The 25,270-nt window shown below is 43.5% G+C and overlaps 1 protein-coding gene across 2 annotated transcripts in view; it reads left to right on the top strand.

Annotated features, from left to right (window-relative positions):
• CWC15 (CWC15 spliceosome associated protein homolog) overlaps nt 1-25,270 on the top strand; it is a 63,785-nt gene that overhangs the window by 11,526 nt on the left and 26,989 nt on the right. Inside the window, exons 1-5 of one of the 2 annotated variants that reach the window (XM_039501227.1) lie at nt 16,413-16,567; nt 17,927-18,065; nt 19,985-20,097; nt 21,115-21,203; nt 22,163-22,273. In XM_039501227.1, coding sequence (XP_039357161.1) covers nt 17,935-18,065; nt 19,985-20,097; nt 21,115-21,203; nt 22,163-22,273 — 444 coding nt within the window. In that variant the 5' untranslated portion in view covers nt 16,413-16,567; nt 17,927-17,934. Of the gene's footprint in view, nt 1-16,412; nt 16,568-17,926; nt 18,066-19,984; nt 20,098-21,114; nt 21,204-22,162; nt 22,274-25,270 lie in introns of those variants that run through there. The other variant, XM_039501237.1, reaches the window with a different exon arrangement.

The following is a 25,270-nucleotide window of genomic DNA, read 5'->3' as shown; positions in this document are numbered from 1 at the left end:
GACCATTACTCCTTGTTCTGTCATCTGCTACCACTGAGAACAGCCTAGATCCATCCTCTTTGGAACCCCCTTTCAGGTAGTTGAAAGCAGCTATCAAATCCCCCCTCATTCTTCTCTTCTGCAGACTAAACAATCCCAGTTCCCTCAGCCTCTCCTCATAAGTCATGTGCTCCAGCCCCCTAATCATTTTTGTTGCCCTCCGCTGGACTCTCTCCGATTTATCCACATCCTTCTTGTAGTGTGGGTCCCAAAACTGGACACAGTACTCCAAATGAGGCCTCACCAGTGCTGAGTAGAGGGGAATGATCACATCCCTTGATCTGCTGGAAATGCCCCTACTTATACAACCCAAAATGCCATTAGCCTTCTTGGCAACAAGGGCACACTGTTGACTCATATTCAGCTTTTCGTCCACCGTAACCCCTAGGTCCTTTTCTGCAGAACTGCTGCCCAGACATTCGGTCCCTAGTCTGTAACAGTGCATGGGATTCTTCCGTCCTAAGTGCAGGACTCTGCACTTGTCCTTGTTGAACCTCATCATATTTCTTTTGGCCCAATCCTCTAATTTGTTTAGGTCCCTCTGTATCCTATCCCTACCCTCCAGCGTATCAACCACTCCTCCCAGTTTAGTGTCATCTGCAAACTTGCTAAGGGTGCAGTCCACACCATCCTCCAGATCGTTAATGAAGATATTGAATAAAACCGGCCCCAGCACCGACCCTTGGGGCACTCCACTTGATACGGGCTGCCAACTAGACATGGAACCATTGATCACTACCTGTTGAGCCCGACCATCTAGCCAGTTTTCTATCCACCTTACCGTCCATTCATCCAGCCCAGACTTCTTTAACTTGCTGGCAAGAATACTGTGGGAGACTGTATCAAAAGCTTTGCTAAAGTCCAGAAATAGCACATCCACTGCTTTCCCCTCATCCACAGAGCCGGTTATCAAGGGTCTCAGGTTGGACACACCAGAATTAAGGGACCCATAATCAATGGCTACTTTTGAATATTTTGGCCAAACCTGTAGAACCAGAGAAAATGGTATTTAATGGGAAAACAAACTGGAATGAAAGCCATTCATCACTGTCTGTTGTGATTTCACCTGTTCAATGTAATGGGTGTCTGTAAATGGCACCTTGGTCAGTCCCATTTTTGCCCTGTGTGGTCAGCTATAAAGGGGGAGACTGTCCTCACAATGCTTCCATTGGTATCTTCCTGTCATTGCTCAGGAACTGAAGGGCTTACAACAGGAGAGTGATGCAAATAACTGTGGCCCCATAGCATCCATTCTGTAAGGCTGAGAGGGAGCAGGTCAAATCCATCAGCAGCTGAAGAAGTGGCTTTTGATGAGAGGGGCAATGGCTAACAGGTAGGGAAAGGAAGGGTTTGGGAGCATGACAAGAGATGCAGAGAACTGAAAGTGAAGACTAGGTGTGGCATGTTGACACAAAGTGTGACCACCGGGCTAGGGGGGATGGTGGAAATGGAGAGAAAAGTGGAAGAAGGTGAAACAGGACTGCCTGCAGGCAAGGGGGCAGAATCAGATGCAGCGACAGACTGGTCATTTTCAGAACAATGGGCATAGAGAGCATCAGGTGAGAGCCAAGACAATGCATGCTTTCCTGCTGGGGGAGATGGATGGACATGGATGGGTCTATTGGTAAGTCCCTCACCAAAACATTAGTCACATACAGATCATAATATTTTATGCTGTTATATCAACCTCCAAACAAGGATCTCAAAGCGCCTAACCCTCACAATCTCCTTTGAAGAAGAGAATGATTAGCCCATTTTTCAGAGGGGGAAACTGAGACATAGAGAGGTTAAAGTGGCTTGCTCAAGGTCCCACAGGAAATCTGTAGAAGAGCTGAGAATAGACCAGCTTTAATGACGAGCTTCACCTACAAGGCTTCCCTTACACAGGGAGATGACGTCTAGGAGCAGTACCAAAGCAGGAAAATCTATTGGCACCTTTACTGTGATATTAATCAGGCTTGACAAAGCCCTGGCTGGGATTATTTAGTTGGGAATTGGTCCTGCTCTGAGCAGGGGGTTGGACTAGATGACCTCCTGAGGTCCAATCCAACCCTGATATTCTATGATTCTATGATATTGTCCAATGGGGGAGCCAGAGGTAGGCTGAGAAAACAGTCTACAGAACAACAGGAAATGTAGTAAATGGGTTTGGTTTGTTTTCAGACATATGCCTGGTTACCCAACCCTGACAGAAAGTGTTAGTCACACTCAGGAAAGATCATGGAAAAGCGAATGCAGCTACCGCTAGCCTGAGCCCAGAAAAGCAGAGAATCAGCTTCAGCTCAAAACCTGGATAGAAAATCTGTGAAAAAGCACCTGGGAAATGAAAAACTGAAACCAGACATGAGGTGTTAAGAGTTTAATTACATTTCAGGCTTACACGTATACAGGTGGCACAGGGTAACATTTTCACAAGTGCCTAAGGAGCCTAACTCCCATTTTCACTGGGCATACAAGTGCCTAAGTCACTTTTGAAAATGGAATTTAGGCTCCTAAGTCACATGGGTGCTTCTGAAAATGTTACCCCTAATCAAGGATGAATTATATAGGCTTCAGTACAAAACCCCCAGGGGGAAGGTCCCCAGGGAGGTGATGGGATGGGATGACAAAAAGGACTAGCTGACGTGGACAGGCCTCTCAGTTGTTCTCCAGAGTCTCAGCTTTCATTTAAAAAGTCTTTAGCCAAACTGGTTGTGAAGAAAACCGTGAACATGTGACCTGAGTGTAACTGACACAGACACGACTTCTGCATGAGTTTGCAGAGAGTGTGAACTGCCCCATTCATTTCACTGGGTGCTAACTATATGCCAGTGATGATGTCAATGTTGTTAAGTAATTCACTACTCCACAAAGCATGGAAGGAAGGCAAGGAAGTATCATACAAGGAAGAGCAAAACAATCTACTCTGGGGTCTGGTCTACACTACAGAGTTAGGTTGACGTAAGCTATCTTGTGTCAATCTAACTACAGAAGTGTCTGCACTTATATTTCACACCAGCCGACAAAACAACCCCACTATGCTGACTTAATAACTCCACTCCACGAGCAGCATAGAGCCAAGGTCGATGTAGTTAGGTTGACGCAGTGTCAGTATAAACACTGCATTGTTTACCTCGACTGTTACTGGCTTTCAGGAGCCATCCCACAGTGCCCCAAATTGGCAGTACAATCAACACAAGCACTCCTGGTGAGGACACACACTGCTGACACAAGGAGCAAAGTGTAGACATGCACAAGCAATGTAATTACTGTGGCAGCTGTATGCCAACATAAGTTAGGTCGACTTAATTTTGTAGCATAGACATGGCCTAAGTAACTGCTCATTTTGAGGAGGCCCCACAGAAAGGACATAACTGGATTACTTATCAGGGAATCATAGACTATCAGGGTTGGAAGGGACTTCAGGAAGTCATCTAGTCCAACTCCCTGCTCAAAGCAGGACCAATCCCCAACTAAATCATCCCAAAGGAGAGGCTCAGCTTTCTAAAGTTTGGGGAATGCTGGTGAGCAATTTAATACCAGGATATCTGTTGTGTTCCCTGATTGCGGAGCCATATGTTTGTTTCCTGTGTGTAAGACAAATAAATTCAATTAAATAACCCACAAGGCAAGAGGATATTCCTTTTCACAGCGAATCTGATTGGCTCTATAATACCAGCCTGATCCTGCATTCTCAGGCCCCCCACACATACCTCATTAGGGCTTCAGGCTTTCAGTTTTAACTGATAAGCACTGATAACACATCCCCAAGCCAAAAATGAAATTGGTGGTTATCCAGTAAAGACTTGAAAAACATGAGAAATGGTTATTTGTATCTAAGAGCTTGTTTACAAAGACCAGTAATTCATACTATGGGGGTGTGATTTTTAAACAGCACAAACGTGCTGCCCATTAATTGGTCTGTGTGGACCCTGCTGTTGCATATTAAAGGTTCCTTAGTGTACTTTAATATAGTGCTGTTACAACTCATTGCAGTACATACAACGAGAAAGCCCCCAAGCCCTCCAATTTGGGGATATTAACATAAAACTCAAAAATTGCTTAAAAATACCCCCCCATGAAATTAATAAACCCCTGTAAAATAAAGTACTATACCCAAACTAATGTTTCTAAGAAAAAGGACATCTCACAACGTTTGTACAAAATGAAAGGGACAGGCTTAAAAAATTCAAATCCCTTGGCAACAGCAAAGCTGCCTGGCTTGCTTTCCTTCATTCCCAAAATGAGCTTCTCATCCATCTCTCTCTTTCTCTCTCCACTCCCCTCTAGACTGGCCATGAATTTGTCTCAGATAGTTTATTTTTTATTACCTGATTTTAAACCCATCTAGTCCAGCTGTTTACTGGAGCACACTCAACACTGACTGCTTTTCAGACCTGCCACTCCCTCTCCCCTTGTTGTTACTGCATGGGGCCCAGCCCTCTATATTTTTTGTTCCAACTGAGCAGAGAAAAATTGGGGGAGGAGAAGAGACCAAGGGCCAAATGCCCAGTTGGTGCATTCCATTTACTTGAGATATAGCAGCTGCAAATTTGGCCCTGCTTGTGGCTCTCCCAATGCACATGCCCCCAGAGTGCCAGAGGGCACCTGTAACTGCATGTTCATTATCTCTTGGGGGTGGGAGAAAGAAGCCTTTTTAAAAAATTAGGCTTGTAACAGAGCCTGGGAAAAAACTGTTTTTGTAAAATAACCTCAGCCCCCCCTGCTGAGCCAGTGAGCAAAACAGGAATGTAGCAGGGTGCATTCTGCTCCCACTTTCATGCACCACAGAAATCTGCTCAGACTCCACTGGTTAAGTAGTGCCATTTATTTATGTTCCCTCCACCAACACCTAAAAAGTTTTGAGTGGAAGCATTATTTACTGCAGCCCTTGTATCATCAGCCCACCCTTCCTTGTGATCTAACTGAACTGAATCTGGATTCAGCTAGGTGTGCTCCTGTCCCCCCTCAGCACTTCCTTCCTGTACCTTTTTAATCTATCCTCAATTTATAGGCTAATTAATCCTCTAGCACCCACCCCCTCAGCTTGATTGGGGATTGGGATGCAATTAGCTAATCTGATTGATCTGTGGGGTCTAATTAGTGGCAGTGTGATCAGAGGGTTGGCTCATTGGCTAGCTTCCAGCACTCATAAGGAGTAAAAGGACTTTGGGTGGTGATAGTACTAAAGGGATCTGGGAGGTGGAAGTAGCAGAGATTATAAACTCTTTGGGGGTAGAGCAGTGGTTTTTCAAACTGGGGAATGTGGATCTCTAGGAGTACACAAGCTGTCGTCAGGGGGTATGCAAGACAATGAATTCTATTCAGTAAGACTTGGCAATCTAATCATAGGTAAATTATGATCCTATTGCAGATGGAGGTATGTGGTAGACTACAATATTTAGAAAGGGCTATGCAGCCTAAAAAGCTTGAAAACCACTGGGGTAGAGGCTGTTTACTCTGTGTTTGTACAGACCCTAGCATAGTGAGGTCCCAACTGGTTGAGACCTCTAGGTGTTGCCACAATATAAATAATAATGAAAATAAAATGGGAAGGAGTAGAAATGAAATAAGCATTTCTCTGCAGGTGGGAAGAGAGCACACTTAGAGCTGGTCTACGCTATGGGGGGAGATCAATCTAAGTTATGCAATTCCAGCTATGTGAATAACGTAGCTAAAGTTGACGTACTTAGATCTATTCACCGCGGTATCTTCACTGTGGTGGGTCAACGGAGATGCTCTCCCATCGATTCCCCTTGTGCTTCTCATTGAGATGGAGTACCAGAGTTGACACTAGAGCGATCGGCAGTCAATTTATCGTGTCTATATTAGACACGGTAAATCGACCCCTGCTGGATCGTTCGCTGCCCGTCGATCCAGCCAGTAGTGTAGACATGTCCTTAGAAGTAGTGGATCATGTTGGCTGAGGCACCTGAGCAGAGGGGTAGGGCTGGGCTAGGATGTGGCTTGGGGATATAAACATCTTTTATTTTTAAGTGGAATTCAGATATATGTATCCTGGGACATTTTGCTTGTATGTTGTCTATCTCCTATTGTGGGTCTGTTTTCTTCTATGGTTAGATACTAGCTAGCCCTTTTGGGGCAGGGACAGCGTTTTCTTATGTGTTTGTACAATGACTAGCACAATCGGGCCTGATTTTGATTGGACCTTTGCTCACTATAAATCTTGAATAATGAATAAAACCCATAGGTTAGCATTATTCATGACTTGATCACAGTCTGTAAGTGCCTACCCGGCTATGTAGATTTCAGGTAGAAGAAAAATCTCCAATCTAGCAGACAAAGGTATTACAAGAGCTAGTGGCTGGGAGCTGAAGCTAGACAAAGTCAGACTGGAAGTAAGCTGCAGGCCGCTAACAGTGAGGGTAATTAGCCACTGGAACAATTTAGCTAGAGACGTGGTGGATTTCCCATCACTTAAGGCTGAGTAACTTTATAAAAAAATTGGCTGTAGCTCAACCAGAAGGTATGGGCTTACCATAGGAATCACTAGGTGAAATTCTGGGGCTTATATTACCTGGGAGACCAGACTAGATGATGTGATGGTCCATTTTGACCTTAAAATCTATTGAGGAGATTTAGACCCATAGAACGTCAGGGACCTCAGGAAGTCATCTAGTCCAACCCTTGGCTCAAAGCAGGATCAATCCCCAGACAGATTTTTGCCCCAGATCCCTAAATGGCCCCTCAAAGATTGAGCTCACATCCCTAGGTGTAGCAGGCCAATGCTCAAACCACTGAGCTATCCCTCCAGATACTCTACTTCACTATATTGCTATTATGTATTATTTGTTTGTGGTTTTAGTTTATTAGTGCCAGCCAAGACTGAGGCCCCACATAAACACATAGGAAGAGCTTTACAATGTAAATAGACAAGTGAGAAATGGTAGGAGGGGAAATAGAGGCACAGAGGTGGTATGATTATCTCATCTCAGAAGAGAGGGTGTAAGATTAGTAAAACCTGAGAAAACAAACCAGTCTGGCACTCTGCAGATGCTTTAATCAGCAGGCATAACATTAACCACACCCTGGGACTGCAGGCCTATTTGGTAATGTACCTATATTTTGGGGTAGGGAGTGGGGGGAGGGGCAAAGTGTCTGTCAAGTATTTTGTACCAGAAGATGAGGCTTGTGGGTCAGCATGTTGAGGAGCACTGCTAGATGGATTTAGTGAGTTTCAAAAGACTTCGACAGTTCTCCAACTCTTTCACAGTACAGTCCATTTTGTAAGGGCAAAATTATCACCAAGGACCCCTTCCTCTCCCGCTCCCCTGATGTATGCTTCTCACAATGGTTCATATCATGGCCTGGCAAGAAAGAGGCTGTAGGCCACTAGTAGTGATGTTACAACAGTGTGAGCACTGCTGGATTAGAGCATTCTTTTAAACCTGTGAATTTAGTACTGGATCAAATGTGCTATGGATGAGAGGATGGGTCAGTAGCCACAGTCCAGTCAGTCCTTGGCCTTGTTGCTGAGACAGACAAAGAGGATGCTGGTGCGGGTATGTATAGTGCAGTGCTTTTCAAATAGGCTACCAAGCTGATATTGATTGGCCACTACCAACCTGGGCTAGATTTAAATGTATAATCTACAGTAGAGGTGAAGGTTCTAGTAGCCCTCTACCAAGTCCCTGATCTCCATCACTTACATATTAAGCTGTCTTACATTATGAAAAACATTGCTTCTTACAAACAAATAAGTGACTTTAACATCAGTAGCTGAGAGGAAGGTGGGAAATAATATTGACTGAAAATATGGTGTTAAAATATGGTGGGCATATGGTTTTATAGGTTAGTTCACAAAATTTAGGGCTCAGTAAAGTGGACTTGGGGAAGGGTCCTCTGATTTAGAAAATGATGTAAAAGATCTGAAGGAGGAATGGGCATGACCTCAAACCCTGTATGCAAAAGCATCCCACTTTAGAACCATTGTGTTACTGTCCTGTATTATTTGAGTGACCTGGTTCACTTGCCTTGTGAAGTGACAGCAACTTATGTACTGCTCTGCAACAGGTAGTGTAAGTTGGGTTGAGGGGGCATCCTGTGAAAGACCCTAAGCCAGATCATGTCATTTTTCCCACAATTCCTTTCAAAGAAGAGATTGGCACTTTGGGAGTATGTTCTCGGCCTTTTGTTTCCTTCAAAATGGGCTTTTGTTTTACAAAGGTGTGTAAGGTGCAAGAGACACTTTTGATATTTTGAGTGACACTATGTCAGCATGAGGCAATGGCTTAGTGCTCTAAACCTCTTGTATGCATAACTGAATACCCTAGCACCACAGGTTCAAATCCTCACCATTCTAGTTTACCCCTTCTCTGTTACAGTAGAAACAACAAGTATCTTGCAGATTTACTGTATAGATGTCATTTGAAGAGACCTGAATTCTGCTGCATGGGAAGGTTACACATCCCATGGCACACCCAGCAAAGGATTGCTCTAGAGTCCGTAATCAGAACCTGCCCCCTCACCCCTAAGTGTGGTATAGTGCACTGTGAGTTCTCTGGTTGCCCGCCTCAGAGCTAAATGCATTTTACTGGTGCGGTATGTCTATACCTTCTGGGAAGAGCTTTGTGCTTTGCTGCCTGTACATCAGTGTTGAATACTATTGCTGTGTAAAGACTAGAGCGGCATGTTTTGTACAGAGCAGGCAGGATCATGCAGGACAATGAATCACAGTGAAGACAGGGAGAAGGAGGGGGTGTGAATAGTTAAAGAAGAATGTGCATTCAAGGCGTTCAAAAATTTTCTACAACAACCCCATCCCCCACTATTTCCCAGAATTCCCAGTACAAGCTCAGATAATAATGCTTCCATCCTCTGGTCTTGTCTCTGCATTGTGTATGATGCGCTGCTAACACAGTTGTGTATTGTTCTTCTCTGGCGCTGGCATGCAGCAGTAGGTCAGGGGCTAGAGACTTATTCTTACCCAAAGATCAGTATGGGGAGCTGGGGAAGTAAAATTGATCACAACACAGTGGCTGGCAGGAGAGACAAAGTCAGGCTTTCTCCTTTGTGCTTTTGCATGTGAGCAGTTCATATTAGGGGGAAGAAAGTGAAATCAAGCTGATTGTGTTGTGATCATCACAAATTACAGGCCAGAGAGAACAAGAAAGGGGTGGAGGGGGGTAGAGCACAGAATTAATTTGCAATTACTAATGTGTCTACTAATTACCAGTAGAGGGACATGCAGAGGCTTGCCAAGGCAAGTAAAGTTTACAGAAGCCTTTGTATGACACACCTTTTGCATTTACAGCAGTGAGCCAATTTATTGAGACACCCAAAAAACTGCACCTTGCACAAATAAGCTCTGTGCATATGCCTGAGCTGTGACATTAGGCATGCATCTAAAAGAGAAGCGAGCTGCATGGCAAAGCCTAAATCCCTAGCTAAATGAGGGCATAACCAGGTAAAACAACTATATGTCTCAACTCCTAGCCCAGCAAAAACTGCTTGCACCTCAACTGAAGAAATGAGGGGAAGATAGAAGGAACTGACCTTTGCAAATTTTGATTCGCCCATGGAGGTGCATCCGAATCTTTCTTGATCCCTACTCAGTGCTCTGGAGGAAGGTGATGCCCCACTGTGACCCAGGAAGCTCTTGGTATCAACTAGCAGAGGGCACAGGAGATGCTTAGAGTTTTACAGGGATCCCCTGGATCAGATATATGAATAATTCACTAAAGGGTGGCATGGGAGGTCTCTACAGTAGTCCACTGATCATCATAATCACTGTGAAATGTATGTAAGGAGGATATTTGTTTTTACTGAAAATTATGTTCTTAAAGAGGGCGACATGTCTCAGACAGGTTCCTTTTGAGCAGGAAGTAACAGACACTTATCTCTCTGTCTGGTCTTGTGTGCACTGGGCATTGAATGTCCCATTATGGATGGTTGTGGGCATACTGAGCCAAACGCTAATCAAGAGATTGCAAAATCTACAAGAGAGGAAATTTACAGGAAGAAATAAACAGCAGGATGGGATCCTGGCTGGACTAAAGTCAGTGGATTGTTGGGGTATAGCTGGGGATGGAGAGGCACACCCTGGATCCCTCACTGAGGAGGCAAGCTAGCCACATATTTATCTTATGAACAGAGGCCCACGGCCAAGCCTAGCTGTACAATGCTGGAAGGACTTTGGATGAGCATTGCTCTATAGGACATGACAATATCTACTTAAGTCTAGGTTCTGGAATGTGTGTTATGATTTTATTTAATATGTAACCATTTGTTCTGATACTGTCACTTGCTATCACTATAAACATATCTAAGTGCTGTGTGTTAAGCAGAGTGGTGATGTGAGGTGGACTGGCTAAGCTGGGGTGCACTGATTCTTTTGAAATAGTCCACCTGTGAATACTGCGAGTATCCAGCGGACCAGGGGGGTAGAAATTCCACAGAGATGCTTAGAGCATTTGGAGCATGCCAATCCCTGACAAGACACAGCAGGGCTTGTGTAGGGGTGCTTGTGTTGCCCATGAGAAGTGGAGTTGGAGTTAAACCACTGAAGGCACAGACAAGGCTTCCACACGCTAAGGGCAGGTGGTAGCAAGGTGCTTCACACCCTGGGTCCCCCCCCCAGGAAACATCACATACACACCCCAGTGTGCTGCGGGGGACGATTTCTTCTCAACCTGAAAAGTGATAATCAAGAACCAATCAATCAAAAATCAACCCAATTAAGTATCTAATCCCAGTTACGCGCCAAGATACCATTATTTTCCAAGTAACAGTCCATTTTTAAAATTTGAATTGTAGTAAACTGGATTCTGCCCATTTGTCTGCGTGCAGACAATGCCAGGTGTTTAAGACTATTACAGATATGTAATTGCACCCACTATTAGATAAATGCTTTGAACTGTCTGTTAATTCGGTAACTAAAGAGTTAATTATTCTCAAACCAAGAGGGAACACATGGTTTGGTCCTATTGGCTAGAAACCCTGGAATACGCAAACTATGATACATTCTAAGGCCTGATCCTATTCCCAGGGGAGTTGGTGGCAAATCTCTTAATAACTTCAGTAGAAACAGGACTGGACCTGTAGCTTAGCTTGTTTTTAATGAGTTCAGAGATGGCTGCACCCAGATGCTGCTAAAAAGGGAAGGGCGCAAGCTTCAATGCTGATTAGATTGGTATTTAAATCTCTTTCCCTCCTTGGAAACCCTTCTATGTGCTACGAAGTAGGGACCCAGGAGAAATGTTTTCTCAGTAATTACCCCAATAGCCAAAAGCCCATTTATCTGGAGGATTTGGATGTCACTTAGATCTCTGGAGTTCATCGATTTTAAGGCCAGAAGGGAACATTATAATCATTGTCTGAGTTCCTGCATAACACAGGGCATAGAATTGTGCTCAGTAATTGCTGCATGAAGCCCATTACTTCTGTCTGAGCTACAGAATTGCTCTTAGAAAGCCATCAAATCTAGATTTAAACTCTCCAAGTGATGGAGAATTTACCCATGGACAGGCAAAGAGGTTTGTACTATAATACACTTAGGAAAGAACCGCATGTAGCTCAGAGATTAAAGTAAGATGACTAGAAAGCAGCGATTAAAAAAAGAAATGTGCGTAATTACGTATTAGGAACAACATGGATGTGAGTTTCCAGTGCAATACCATTGCTTGCTAAAATGGATAATCCCATTCTGATACATGGGAATCTTTTACAGAAAAAAAGATCATCCATTGCCCCTTCACATTGCTTTGGTAGGACCATCAGTGAAATGCTGTGCAGGTCTCCTTTGCTTCAAGTATATACAGAAAAGCTAGAAAGACAAAGTAGGAAGTGGTGTGTTGGTGATTTGCTTTTCTTTCTGATCAGGCCAGTGTGGTACTGGGGGCACTGTGCTACTGGAACTTCTCTATGTCAGGTGGGGAGCCACGGATGAGTCATTTCTGGCTAACATTTACAAAGGGATAAATTTAGCTTAGCTCTTAGTAAAAATGTTTGGCTGGTGGGTTACGACAGTGGAATAGTTTGCCTAAAGATGGATGCAAGTGTAGACACAGCTCAGGTACAATCACTAGACTGTGTGTAAATGTGTAACTACAATTACCTGCTTTGGTCTAAGCACAGAAAAACATTTGATCCTGTACAAACAAGAGAACCTGTATTGGGATCAGATTGTCTCCTAAATGATCAAGCAAGGAAGTGAGCCCACTGTGTTTCAAAATGTCAGCTTGCTTTTCCGGAATCCTCCCACCTCGCACAGCTAAATTCCTTTTGGGTGACATTGTGTCTTGTATGTGAGCTCCTGACAGCAAGCTGCATGTGTGGTTGAATTAAGCAGCCTGAGGAAAAATCAGGAAATAAAATGCAAGTTCAAATCCTGTGTCTACCTGGAAATGCCAATATGACATGGGATACCATGTGCTATCGTACCAAATTAGAACATTGCTCCAGCACATTTAGCAAGTGGCCAATAAAGAAAGGTAACCACACCCTCACCCAGGCATGGGGACCAGATCATGTAAATCCTCCTTGCAGGGGACTCCTATTGAGTTAGATGATTTGCCTGTATTGTTTTCAAACCTTGTGATGGGATTTATGTGCAGGTGAATTACAGGATTAGGCCCTAATTGTGATGCAGAAGAGAAATCCTTCCTGACTCTGCAGTTTACATGCTGATGTATGAGAATGTTTAACTAGAAATGTTTCTGTTGGAGGCGACAAAGTAGGTGAGGTGATATCTTTTATTGGACCAATTTCTGTTGTCTCGCTCATATCCTGGGACTCACACAGCTACAATAACACTTCAAACAATGTTTGGATTGGCAAATTGACAGCTGTTTTAATCTTTCCCACTTCAGTACCCAATGCTCCAGCAGTCAAGTACTGAAAGGTTTGCTGTCTTTGTCTCATGCTTCAGAGATAGAGCACAAGATTTCTCCTATGTGCTTCTTTTGGGAGAGTTTTCCAGTCAATTGCCAATCCCCCATCCCAGCACTCTGGAATAACTGAATCTTTGTTTTGGTTTCCATGGGTCATTAATTACTAGAGTGCTGAGTAACACTCTTGGTATTTGCAAGAACGAAAGGATTAATGGACAGCGGCAGCGCAGTGGATCCCAGCAATGAAGAGGTTAACAGACGGTGTCAGTCTTGTGCAGCACCAAAAGGCTAACTGCACAATGGGGACACAGTGGGTGTGGCTAAGAGCCAGCAGTGAAAGATGTCAGAGTACTTAATACAGACAAACAGTGTAAAGCTGAGTCAGTGCCTTACCAGTCATCTGTTCTTTTTTTTAAATCAAAGAAACTGTAACTTTCTACCAACTTCTTCTACGGTTACATTTTTGATTCTGAGCTTTCTGAACCTGTGCACCAAGCCACCATTCTCTAAAATCTAGAGCTGGGCAAATAATAGATTTTTCGGTGCACCGGCAATTCCAAATAATAAATAAAATAATAATAATAAATAATTAATAATAACAAAAAGACCATACATTATCATTATGAATGGCTATGAATTGCCACTGTGAATTGTTACTGGGACAGGGAATGAGTGAGAATGACTCTGAAGTCCAGGGGCATTAGAGCAGTGGTTCTCAACCAGGAGTACATGTACCCCTGCGGGTACACAGAGGTCTTCCCGGGGGTACATCAACCCATCTAGATATTTGCTTAGTTTTACAACATGAAAAGCCCTAGTGAAGTCAGTGCAAACTAAAATTTCATAGGACTTGTTTATACTGCTCTATAGGCTACATCAGTGTTTCTCAACCTGGGGGTACTGGGGGGGTGTCACAATTTATTTTATAATTTTACAGTAAACATGAGAAAGGAAGCAATTTGTCAGTACCAGTGTGCTGTGGCATTTTGTATTTTTATGTCTGGCTTTGTAAGCAAGTACTTTTTAAGTGCAGTGAAACTGGGGGTACGCAAGACAAATCAGCCTCCTGAAAGGGGTGCAGAAGTCTGGCAAGGCTGAGAACCCCTGGATTAGGGCTCTCATCCAAGATGTGGGAGCCCCCAAATTCAATCCCCGCTCCAATGACTATTTAATTTATTTATAAAAAGTGGAACAACTTCAAGAGCAGAGACTGAAACTCACACTAGACTGTCTTGGTGATGAGGGGTGCTCTCCTGCAATGTGGGAGATCCAAGTTTAAATCCCTTCTCCCTATCAGGCATCGGGGGAACTGAAGGTTCCCCAAGGTGCCAGGGCAGATCCATACAGGTGTGAGATTCAGTAAGGTAGAAAGTCCATTAATCAGCTGTGGAGAATGTATTCTGATATCACTAAAGTGAAGGCTGTGAAAGTGCCACTAAGGCCTGCCAGTTACCTAACCTCCTACTCAATAACCTGTTTGTCTCACCTCCCCAACCCAAAAATCAATCTCCGAACCACACAATGAAGCTCACTTGAGCCGCAACCCACTGAACATGGGTTAGTAACTTTGAACCCAAAACACTTCAGCAGCTACACACACACACACACCCCACTACTGAAATGCAGACACAGCGGGGGTGAAGGACACCAGCCAACTACCACACAACATCCTCATGTTGCGAGGGATAATTTTGACCAAAGACACCAGGTAAACCCTTATTTTATTCTAAACTCTTTAATTGCCATTCAGAGCTGGGGCAACATCCATTTTTAAGATCTCACCTAAGTCACCCCTTTACAGGGGACTGCATGGCATTTAATTCCAACCTCTAGAACAAGCTACAAAAGGAAGTGATGGCTTCTCCAGCTCTTGATGTCTTCAGATCAAAACTGGATGCACTAATACTTTGATCTATCAGCATAATCCTGCTCATATTGAAATCAATGGCAAAACCCTTATTGATGTCACAGGGAGTAGAATTGGGCTGATTGCAAAAATACGAATATTTATTTACAGGTGTAACTCTTAGAAATGTACTTAATAGTTGTTATTTAATTTACTGGGTGCCTGTAGCAACTAGACATTTATAACAATTTGTTTAAAATATATTATGTAAAACTCTGGGAAGCTTCCACTAGGGAGCATTAAAGACCCTCTTCTGATGTCTTCACAAATGACAGGAAGTGGGCTGTCATTTTCCCAGGAATTAAAAGACACACACACAAAGGCATTACAACTCACATCAAATAACTGTATCTTACACCAGACCCTGGGGATCACTAGAGTTCGGCGTGGGAAGACCATCAAAAGAAGTAAATTCCACAGATAGGGTGCTTGGGTGACAATGCCCTGCCACCGCCCCTGAACAGTTCAGCCCTGAGTGATGACAATGAGAATCTCCCAGGCATTAAACACCAGGGTGGGGTGCTCAGAGATACTGCAGACAGACCTGGCCAGAGGTATTAATCTCGTCCATCATTAGGCCTTAGATCGTACAAACTTTGCGACCTGGCCACAATGATCCTGTTACTGTGGCTCAGTCTGGCACACTAGCTCTGGGGACCCCCTGGTGGATGATGCCATTAACTGCAGGCTGTTAGGAGAGGGGCCTCGGGAAGGGCTTCTGCTGCAGTAGCTATTGCAGGGCCACTCAGAGCGGGGGCCAGGAGGGCCTGGGCCTCAAGCTCAAAGTGGGCCTCAAATTTAGACACGTATCAAATGCCAAAAAATTAACAAGTTTTGCAAGTTGTTTGTATGTGAATCCCTACTGGACCCAAACATGACCCACTCTCCCAGCCGAGAGCTGCAACTAAAAGCCACAGAATGTCAGGGCTGGAAGGGAGCTCAGGTCAGCTAGTCGGCTGCTCCCCTGCTCCAAGCAGGACCGATCCCCAGACTTCTAAGTGGCCCCGCTCAAGGGCTGAACTCCCAATGCTGGGTTTAGCAGGCCAATGCTCAAAGCACTGAGCTCTCCCCCCAAGATGTGAAAAGCATTTGTTAAATAAATATTCAAATGAGGTCTCCCTCTTTTTTTGGTGCCTTCTTTTGTTTTCACGTGTCATTTTGTTATTTGTATTAGGCTGGGGTGGGGCCTCAAAAGCTGGAGTGGCCTGGGCGGCTCTGGACCGCTGAGAGTCAGGGGGTGAAGTGAACGGTGCCTCCCCCAGCGAAGCCAGACCACCCCCAGTGAAAAGCACCGGCCGCGGGGCAGAGACAGGGAGAGGCGGGGCTCGATCTCGGGCTTCTTCGGGGGCGGCTCCCTGTGCCCAGTCACGGACTCGGAGCCCCTCACAGGCTCCGGACCCTGCCCCCTTTCGGGCTGGGGCCTCAGACTCTCTGCGGCAGAAGCCGCCGCCATCGTTAGCTAGGTACAGGGCTGCGGGCGACAACGGAACCACAGCACCCACTCCCGGCGCGGAGCGAGGGAACTTCCGCCTCGGTAACCATCATGGCGGAGCAGCGCCCGCGCAGTGACGTGACGTGACTCCCTCGCAGAGACGGAGTAAGCCCCGCCTCTTCTGCCCTCTCTATGGTGCTTCCTCGGGCCGGGCCGGGCCGTGCGTTGCGGCGTGTCTATGGTTTGCGCGCGGTGGCCTGTGGGAAGGCGGAGGAGGTATGGCCTAGGCGCTGGCCGCGCGCGCGTAGCTGGCCTGGGAGCGGAGCGGGGCAGTGGCGGGGGGGACCCGCTGTGTGTAAGGTAAGTCCTGGTGTCTGGGTGCTCCTGAGGGCAAAGGGGGTGGGGGCGTGTCACGGGTGGGGGGAGGCTCTGAGGAGGTTCTTTGGAGGAGGGGTCCGAGTGTGTTGGGGTGGGGGGGGCGGCTCTGAGGTAGGGGAGCCGGGTAGGGGCCCTGCTGACGGGGCGGGGTGGGGGGGTGTCATTAACGGAAGAGCGGGAGGGGTGCTGGAGAGGAAGCGGCGGGGGTTGATTTGGGGGAGCGGTGGAGGCGGAGGGGCAGGGAAGGTTTGTGCCGCTAGTGGAGACTTTAGCTTCAGTGATGACATTTCACCCAGTTCTTTTCATGCGGACTGTGTCATAAGTGGAGGTTAAACACCATTAAACACCATTAAAATAAAACGCAATAGAAAGGTGTGAGGTTACTGCTAATATCTAGCTCTGCTAGAACATTTTCTATCAAAGCCCTTTACCAAGGCAGTCAGTATCATTATCCACATATTAGTGATTGGGAAGTTGAGGCACAGAAAAAGGCAGCGGCTGGCTTGAGGTGACCCAATAGGCCAGCTGGGCCTCCCTAGTCCCAGTGCTCTAGCCACAGGGCTATATTGCCTTCCAGGGAGAAAGAAGATGCAGTGCTCAAAAATTAATATTTACATGCACCAGGACATGTTGGACAAATAAGATAGGTCTGTGATGCATAAAAAGTTTCATACACTTTATGAAAACACTTAAACTTAATGCTCCTGCTTGTACAAATGTATAGAGAGAGATGATAAATTCTCTCTCTTTGAATGTTTGAATAAGAGTTGAAATGAGATGGGAAGGGCTAGAAAGGCAGATCTACAAAATAGGAAATGTAGACTAGAGAGCTTGCTCATGCCATTGATGATAGCTTTGTGTTGAGGGAAATGACAGAAAGCTAGTAACAAAGATTTTCATATGTTATCAGTTTGTCTCATTTGAGATAAACAGTAACTTGTCTAATTTCATTTATAGACATTAATTATAGATTAATTTGCATGTGTGATTTGACTTGAGTGATATTGACTCATATTTTTGAGAAGGAAAAAATGGAAATGTATTGACTTTTTATAATAATTTGTCCTTCTTGAAAGGAGCTTTCTATGTATGTAATAATCTCATGTCCTGTGTTTCTTTTCCCCCTCCCCTTCCTGACAGATTAATGAAAATCTGAATAGGTTATTCAGTTAAATAAAATGCTTCTGGGATGCAGCACTGTTTGCCAAGTTGTAGTTTACTGTAGTTAACTGTAGCAAGAGCTGTGGTTGCTGCTATAATTCCATGAGCAATGTACTTCTTCAATTAATGTCTTTCATTATGCTTAGTGGTAATTACCATATTTTGCATTTGATCGTGAAGTAATTAAGATGACAACAGCAGCGAGGCCAACATTTGAACCTGCAAGAGGAGGAAGAGGAAAAGGAGAAGGAGATTTAAGTCAGCTCTCCAAACAATATTCCAGCAGAGATCTTCCTTCTCATACTAAAATTAAATACAGGTAAAGGCCAGTTTCTTTTCTTGCACAACATAGTGTATAGTGAATTATTCTCAGACTTGCACTGCTACTGAAAGAGAAATATCATAGATAATATTTACATGTTAAACACTGATAATGTACTTAGCACCATACAGGCCCAAAATAAGGGCATTGCACCTGTCACAGTGAGGGTGCAGTGATGGAAGGATAGAAGAGTTTCCAGTCTAAAGAGCAGACACTGAAAATAGGATGTATTGGAAGTAATTGTAGTATTTTAATATTTATTGAATTTGCTTGTTTCTTGTGGGCACCACAACATACATTAGTCCTTAGAAGGGGCTTGAATAAGAAAAGAACTGTAATAAGAACTGTATTGACCAGAGCATTCTATGCATAAGGGAAAAGATATAGGGTCATGTGAAGGAGGGAGGAGGAGATGTCTCATTCGACATTATGATAATCATCACCAAAGCTGATATTACACTTGTCTAAGTTCCCCTGACTGCAAATTTTTGTTATTTTACAATCTCACTTCATTACATTTTGAAATGCTTTGTCCATCTCTCTTGCTGTGTGCAAGACTCATATAGGTGAGAAATGCATGCTGGAAATATAACAAAACTATATACAAAATGCTGTCAAAAGCACAGTATAAAATGGAAGTGTTTCTCTACTTTTTAGTTAAAATTTTAGGTGTTTGTAAGAATATTATAGAAGACATTTTCAGACAAATATGTTTTTTTTAAGTTAATGTTGTCCCTTGAAATAGAAGACAAGTAGGATGTGTCATACTGGTTTTCCACTTTCTCAGAGAAGTAACAGTGGGGAAAATACATGCATAAGCACATATGCTGAATATTTTAACAAAGCTTCTGGGTGCTTTTTAATAATGTCTTCATTATGTCCCTGTTCTTCTACAGCTGATCTGAAGGATGGCTTTATTAAATAGTACTGCATCATTGAACCTTGTTGCAATGTTTTAGTCTCCCTTGTTCTGTTTTGAATTACATGTAGTATTTGGGGTTCTTATGGCTGTATCAGCCACAAGCCACTCGGTTATGGGATCTGCAATTCCCGATTGTTATTTATACAGTAAGAAAATGAGCAAATTACTTCACCATAAAAACAGACTTGTGAACACAGTATATTAATAGCTGCTTGAATCTGGGTTTCGTCCAGGCACTGTGTACGCTTACTTCCAGAACAGAGGAGTGAAATGAATTATTGCTCACTTCATTCATTTTAGTTCTTTTTAAGTTTTCCACAGCAAATTCAACATTGCCTGGAAAAGGCTTGCATTAATGTGTGTCAAATATGAATGAGCTGTTGCTCTTAAATATGCATGGTGCATCTGTAATATTTTATTGAAGCTATTATTTCCATTTGCCCCCTCTTCCCACTTGCTTGTTCTTCTAGAACACAAGTTAGTGAATCATCTAATTTGCAGGTGGATAAACCATCTCTCTGCAAGGATAAACTATAGTCATCTGATACATCTATCTGTGATTAACTGAAAACACATTTTAGTCTTGATCTTGGGATGTTATAACTGTCAGAGAGAGAATGTCAGCCAGAATGTCAGATCCTGGGGAATGCTGGCTAGGACGTGATGCTTGTATAATACAATACTAGGTGTCTTAGAAGTACCTAAGATAAATGGATAGGGTCATTCCCTATTTTTACTGAAATTCTGTGATGTCTTTAAAATCCATTTGGAAGCCACTGGAAACTGGATGAAGTTTTAATGTTAGTGAAGGATGTGGGGAATGCACCTTAAGTGGTGTTTCATCCTCCTTGTATAGCTCTGCAGAATCATTCTGATTTCTGGCAACTAGCTCGTCATTCCAGAACTTTCAGGCCCACAGGGGCAAATGCTACAAAGTGGGAACTGTCTACTTCACCTTCCCTTTCTTACCTTTTTTTCTGATTGCCTGTTCTAGACAGACCACTCAGGATGCCCCTGAGGAGGTGCGTAATCGTGACTTCAGAAGAGAACTGGAGGAGAGAGAACGAGTTGCTGTAAGAGAAAAGAACAGAGACAGACCAGCAAGAGGTGAAATGAAACTTCTACTAAACAGAATCCGAGGGGTAGCCGTGTTAGTCTGGATCTGTAAAATCAGCAAAGAGTCCTGTGGCACCTTATAGACTTGCGTCCGACGAAGTGGGTATTCACCCATGAAAGCTCATGCTCCAATACGTCTTTTAATCTATAAGGTGCCACAGGACTCTTTGCTGATATTACTAAACAGAAAATTACATCCTGTAATGAATCCATGCACTTTTGTCAGGATATCATGGGAATAGAATCCACGATCTACTTGAGCTGAAGGAGAACCTTCGTCTCTAATAGTAAAACATGTACCATCTGTGGGCCAGCAACTAAAACATGACTGTTACATATATGTTGCCAGTTCATGACAGTACAAAAGGAGCTTTTATTCTTGTACTGCTGGGGGAAACACATTTTGTCGTTTTTTTGTTTTTTTTTAAAAACCTTGGCAAGACAAATAATGCATTACAAAATATGTGAGATTGTTCGTGGATAATGGAGATTTTCTCTGAAATTAATATTTCAGATAACTTTGTGTTCTGTAGTGCTGATGTTTGTGAAAATGTAGGCACTACTGATTGTGTGGATCATCTAAAATGTATCTAGATACTTAAACAACACTTGTGGTAAGAAAATGGGGACATTCAAACTCTATGGGCTGCAGAAGCTGTGCTGATAAGGTCCAAACTGCCAGTGTTTAGAAGCAGCCCATATGCAAGACTGAGGGTTCCTGTCTTCTTGGGATCTGTGGACTTGGGAGGGTGCAGTGCAGCCACCTCTAATGGCCCCCTTTCCTCTTCAAGTAATGACATGAAGAAACTCTACAAAATGAACCTCTTGAGTTTTTGGGGTGCCAGTTCCACTGCCATGGGATGTCTCTGCAGGGGAGGTCAGTTCAGACATCAAGTCATTTGATTCCAGAAGTTAGATGTTGCAGGGTGAAGTTTGGTGATTCTGCTTTACTGTCAATCTTATTGACTTGTACAAATGTTCATAAATTTTCCTTTTTTAACTTCTCAGAGCATACCACATCCTCTTCGGTGTCTAAGAAACCTCGATTAGATCAGATTCCTGCAGCAAACCTTGATGCAGATGATCCACTCACAGATGTATGTATTTTCAGTTCCTTAGGGTACTCAATAGTGGTACATATTGCATTCACAGATCTGTTAAGGACCAGACGGCCAGATAATGGTTCCAGCACATCTGGTCTCTTTCTTTAACAAGTTACTGTAACTGGAGTTTGGTGGAATGTAGAATTGTTCAAAGGACCCTGCTTTCACACCCTAACAGCAGTTTGAAGAAATCACTTTTCACACACTCCTGGCAGTAGCTAGGAAGCTAAGGGACGGGGGGGTAGAATAGAAGGTTCTGGGTGGTAGATAATGAGGATCTTCCTTCCAAAAGTTATTGGGAAAGAAGCTAGAGTTTCTGATGCTGATGTGCCACACTCTTACTCTCGTTATTTTGTAACATTATTAAAATTTTGTGCTGCTCTAGGTGCATGTGGCACATTTGATAGCACAATATTAATTTTGCTTCTAAGTAGTACTTGGAAGTTCCATTCAAGGCCACCTTGTGCTAGTCACTATACACTCTTTTAGCAAAAAGACAGTTCCTGCTCCAAACAGTTTATAATTTTAGCATACAACTAGAGACAACTGATGAATTAAAATCAAACAAAGAATGAGGGAGGTTGAGGTACACGTGAAATGATTGTTTGGAGTCAGTAATTGTATCAGCATGCCAACTGTCTAGCTGGTGGATGCAAGTAATGAATTACATAGTCAGGATAAGAACAAATGCATCCATTTGTGCCTTGCTTTTAATGTTCAAGGACAAAAGGAATAATTTATATTATTGCTGTCATTGCAACCTCCAAAACGCTTCAGGAATCCACTTCCGGCAAATTCTAGTCTGTCTTAGGCAGTCCTGGTTTTACAATGTTTGAGCAAAATATTTGGTTCTGTGTAATTTCTTTTTCCGGAGTAAATGTATACTTTTCACAATAGACAGCTGGTTTTATGAAATGGGATGAAGTAACCAACCCACCATTTCCTCCTGTTAGGAAGATGATGAAGATGAGGATTTTGATGAAGAGAGCGATGACGATACTGCAGCTCTTCTCGCCGAATTAGAAAAAATCAAAAAAGAGAGAGCTGAGGAGCAGGCTCGAAAGGTAAAATCTCACTAGTTAAATAGGTTCTTTGCTTGAAAATTAATTTTTAAAAAATGCAGTTTCACAATATACTAGAAACCACACTGAAAGTGATAGATTGTAAAACTATTAAAAACAAGTCAGAAGCACATTTTAATAGTACAGTAGCCCTTTAAAAGGACATTTACCAGGAATAAATTTCGTATTACATTTTTTTGATAGGGTGAATTTAGTACTCCATTAAAGGGAAGTGCCAGTGGCGGCAGTTAGAGCCAGGCATGGGATGGGGTACTGTGCAAACCAATGCACTTAATCCCTTAACAACCTTTCAGTTCCTATGCCAAGTGGTTCTTGACTAAAGGCTGCCAGTTTGCCAAACTATGTTATGGTTTTGATAAGTACTTCTGGAGATTTGACTAAGGCCACTCAAGGTGAGTGAGGTAATATCTTTTATTGGACCAGTAAATAGGTCAGATATAGAGTGATCGCTTTGTGGAAAGTGTTCACCCACAGGCAATGTGGTGTTTTTGTCTTACCATTTTCCTGGGTGAGTTCATTTGATAATATAGTGATTGTCTGGTTTCACCCACATAGTTGCTATTGAGGCATTTAGTGCACTGGATGAGGTATATCACATGTTGTGATAAGAATGTGCAAGACCCATGGATCTTGAAAGGTGTGCTGTTGGGGATGTTGATCATTGTAGCAGGTTTTGTATCTGTTGTTCTGGCAGGATCTGGTGCCACTTTGAGTTGGTGCAGGGGTGGCCAACCTGAGCCTGAGAAGGAGACAGAATTTACCAATGTACATTGCCAAAGAGCCACAGTAATATGTCAGTGTGCAGGAGGCTCTGGGAGCAAGGTGGGATGAGCGAGGGCATGGCAGGCTCAGGGGAGAGGACGGGAAGGGGCGGAGTGGGGGCAGGGCCTGTGGCAGAGCCAGGGGTTGAGCAGTGAGCACCCCCTGGCACTTTGGAAAGTTGGTGCCTATAGCCCCAGCCCCAGAGTCGGTGCCTATACAAGGAGCCACATGTTGGCCACCCCATGATTGGTGTATTCTGGTCTGTGGGGAGTTGCTTCTGATGAGGAGCTTGGAGAGATTGGTCAATTGAAGGCCAAAAGAAGGGGTTCAGGAAAGATTTATTTCAGGAGGGAGTGCCCCTCAAGTATGGAGGTGGTTGTTCGATGATACCTCAGTGTGGGGTGGTAGGTGACAAGGGGTGTGTTTCTGTATTGAAGCAGGTTCTCTCAGGGTGTTTGGGTGGCCCATTCCATTATGTGATCTACTTCTCTGGTGGAGTGTCTTTGTTTAGTGAAGGCAGTTTTGAGTGTATGAAGGTCTATATCCCAGACTTCCTCCTTAGAGCATATTCTATGGTATCTGCGTGCCTAGCTGTAAATAACAGATTTCAGGTCACAGAACTTGGTCAATAGAAGATATTACCTCATCCACCTTCTCTCTCTAGTTACCCTGGGACCAACACAGATGCAATACAACTCTATAAGGCCACTCAATGCAGTTTCATTTGAACTTAGAGTTGGCACAGCTGGCTTCTATGCCACCCTCATCAGCAGCCCCTGGTGTAAGGGATGGGGAGAAGGTCTGACTGGAATGCAATGTGTTCTAGTTATCTCTGGCTGCCAGACATCTTTCTAGGGGGTCATTGTCCACTGAGGTACTCTAGAACAGCCTATTATGCCACAGCCAATTTAGAATCAGCCAGAATTGGGGACCTGCCACAAAGTCCTTTGTCACCTTTCTTCTCACTGGATACAGCTGAGAATCTAGCCTCTAGTGTTGATAGCACAGGAAACTATTTTCAAGCTTATGTAGGGTATTATAAACAGGGAAATAAGAAATGCAAATCTGTTAGTTTATGGTGCCTCTCATCCCAAGAAAACCCAAATACTTTATCTGTGCTCTTGCAATGCCACCTTTCAGTTGTGTACCATTGGTCACGGTTGTCCAGAAGTTTGGAATGGTGTCCCAAATCCTCTACTTAACAGAATTTAAAGATGTGGTGTTAAAATGTTCTCCATTTTGAAGGTCTGGTATAAACAAGGCATTGTAAACTTCAGTTTGACCAGTTTTGCACATGCTAATGCCTAGGCTGTCTCCCAAGCTTTAGCTCAACTAGCTTTGCATGTTACAGTAGGGGTGCTCAACCTACAGCCCATGGGCTGTACCTGGCCCACCAGAGCATTTTATAAGGTCCACGGCAATATAAACAATATACTAATGGCCAGTTTCTTTTATCATGGGAAGTTGAAGGGGTGAATCAGCCCTGGTTGGATTTGGAGCTGTGGTTCTGCTATTGATATTCCAAATACCTGCTACTGAGCCTACCAAAGTAGTCCATTTTTAACATTAAAAATGTACTTGGAAGTGTCTTTCTCTTACCTCTGTGCCTAGGATTTGCAGCATGTACCATATGTAATAGCCAGTAATCTGAAACTATGCTCTGCAATAGTAACTTGGCCTAGCAGGATTTATTTAACAGCCTGGCAGCCTTACCTCAGAATTGTCCTGCTTTAAAATTTATTTAAACACAGTGAGTTCAGTGTATCTGTTTTCGCAGTAGTATGAAGAGACTTCTGTTTCTGTGATCCTAGAAAAAGCTCTTCTTACAAGGAAAATTTATAATTTCAGTTTGACTGAAAGTTGGAATTATAATTCTGTATCTATTAAATAGTTTAGCTTGTTACATTCACACTGATATACAGATGGCTTTGCGTTGGGAATTTAATGGTTTGGAATTGCTGTGCATAGAACTGTATTTCTAGATTTATATTAACTATACAAAAGTGGGGGTGTGGGAATAAAATTTCTGAAGGTACACTTTGTGCCACTAGAGGGCACTTGAAGCTGTGAAGTATATAACATTCATCTGGCTTTTGCTGCCCTTTTTTTTTAAACTATTCATTATCCTCACTGTAATCCTCTTTTTGAGAATAAGTCCGTGTGTAACAATTCATGCATAGACAATGACCTAAAATAAATCAGTGTTTCCTCCTAAGA

Source organism: Mauremys reevesii, linkage group 1 (genome assembly GCF_016161935.1).
Source record: "Mauremys reevesii isolate NIE-2019 linkage group 1, ASM1616193v1, whole genome shotgun sequence".
Taxonomy (NCBI): domain Eukaryota; kingdom Metazoa; phylum Chordata; order Testudines; family Geoemydidae; genus Mauremys; species Mauremys reevesii.
This window is presented reverse-complemented; position numbering and strand designations above follow the sequence as displayed.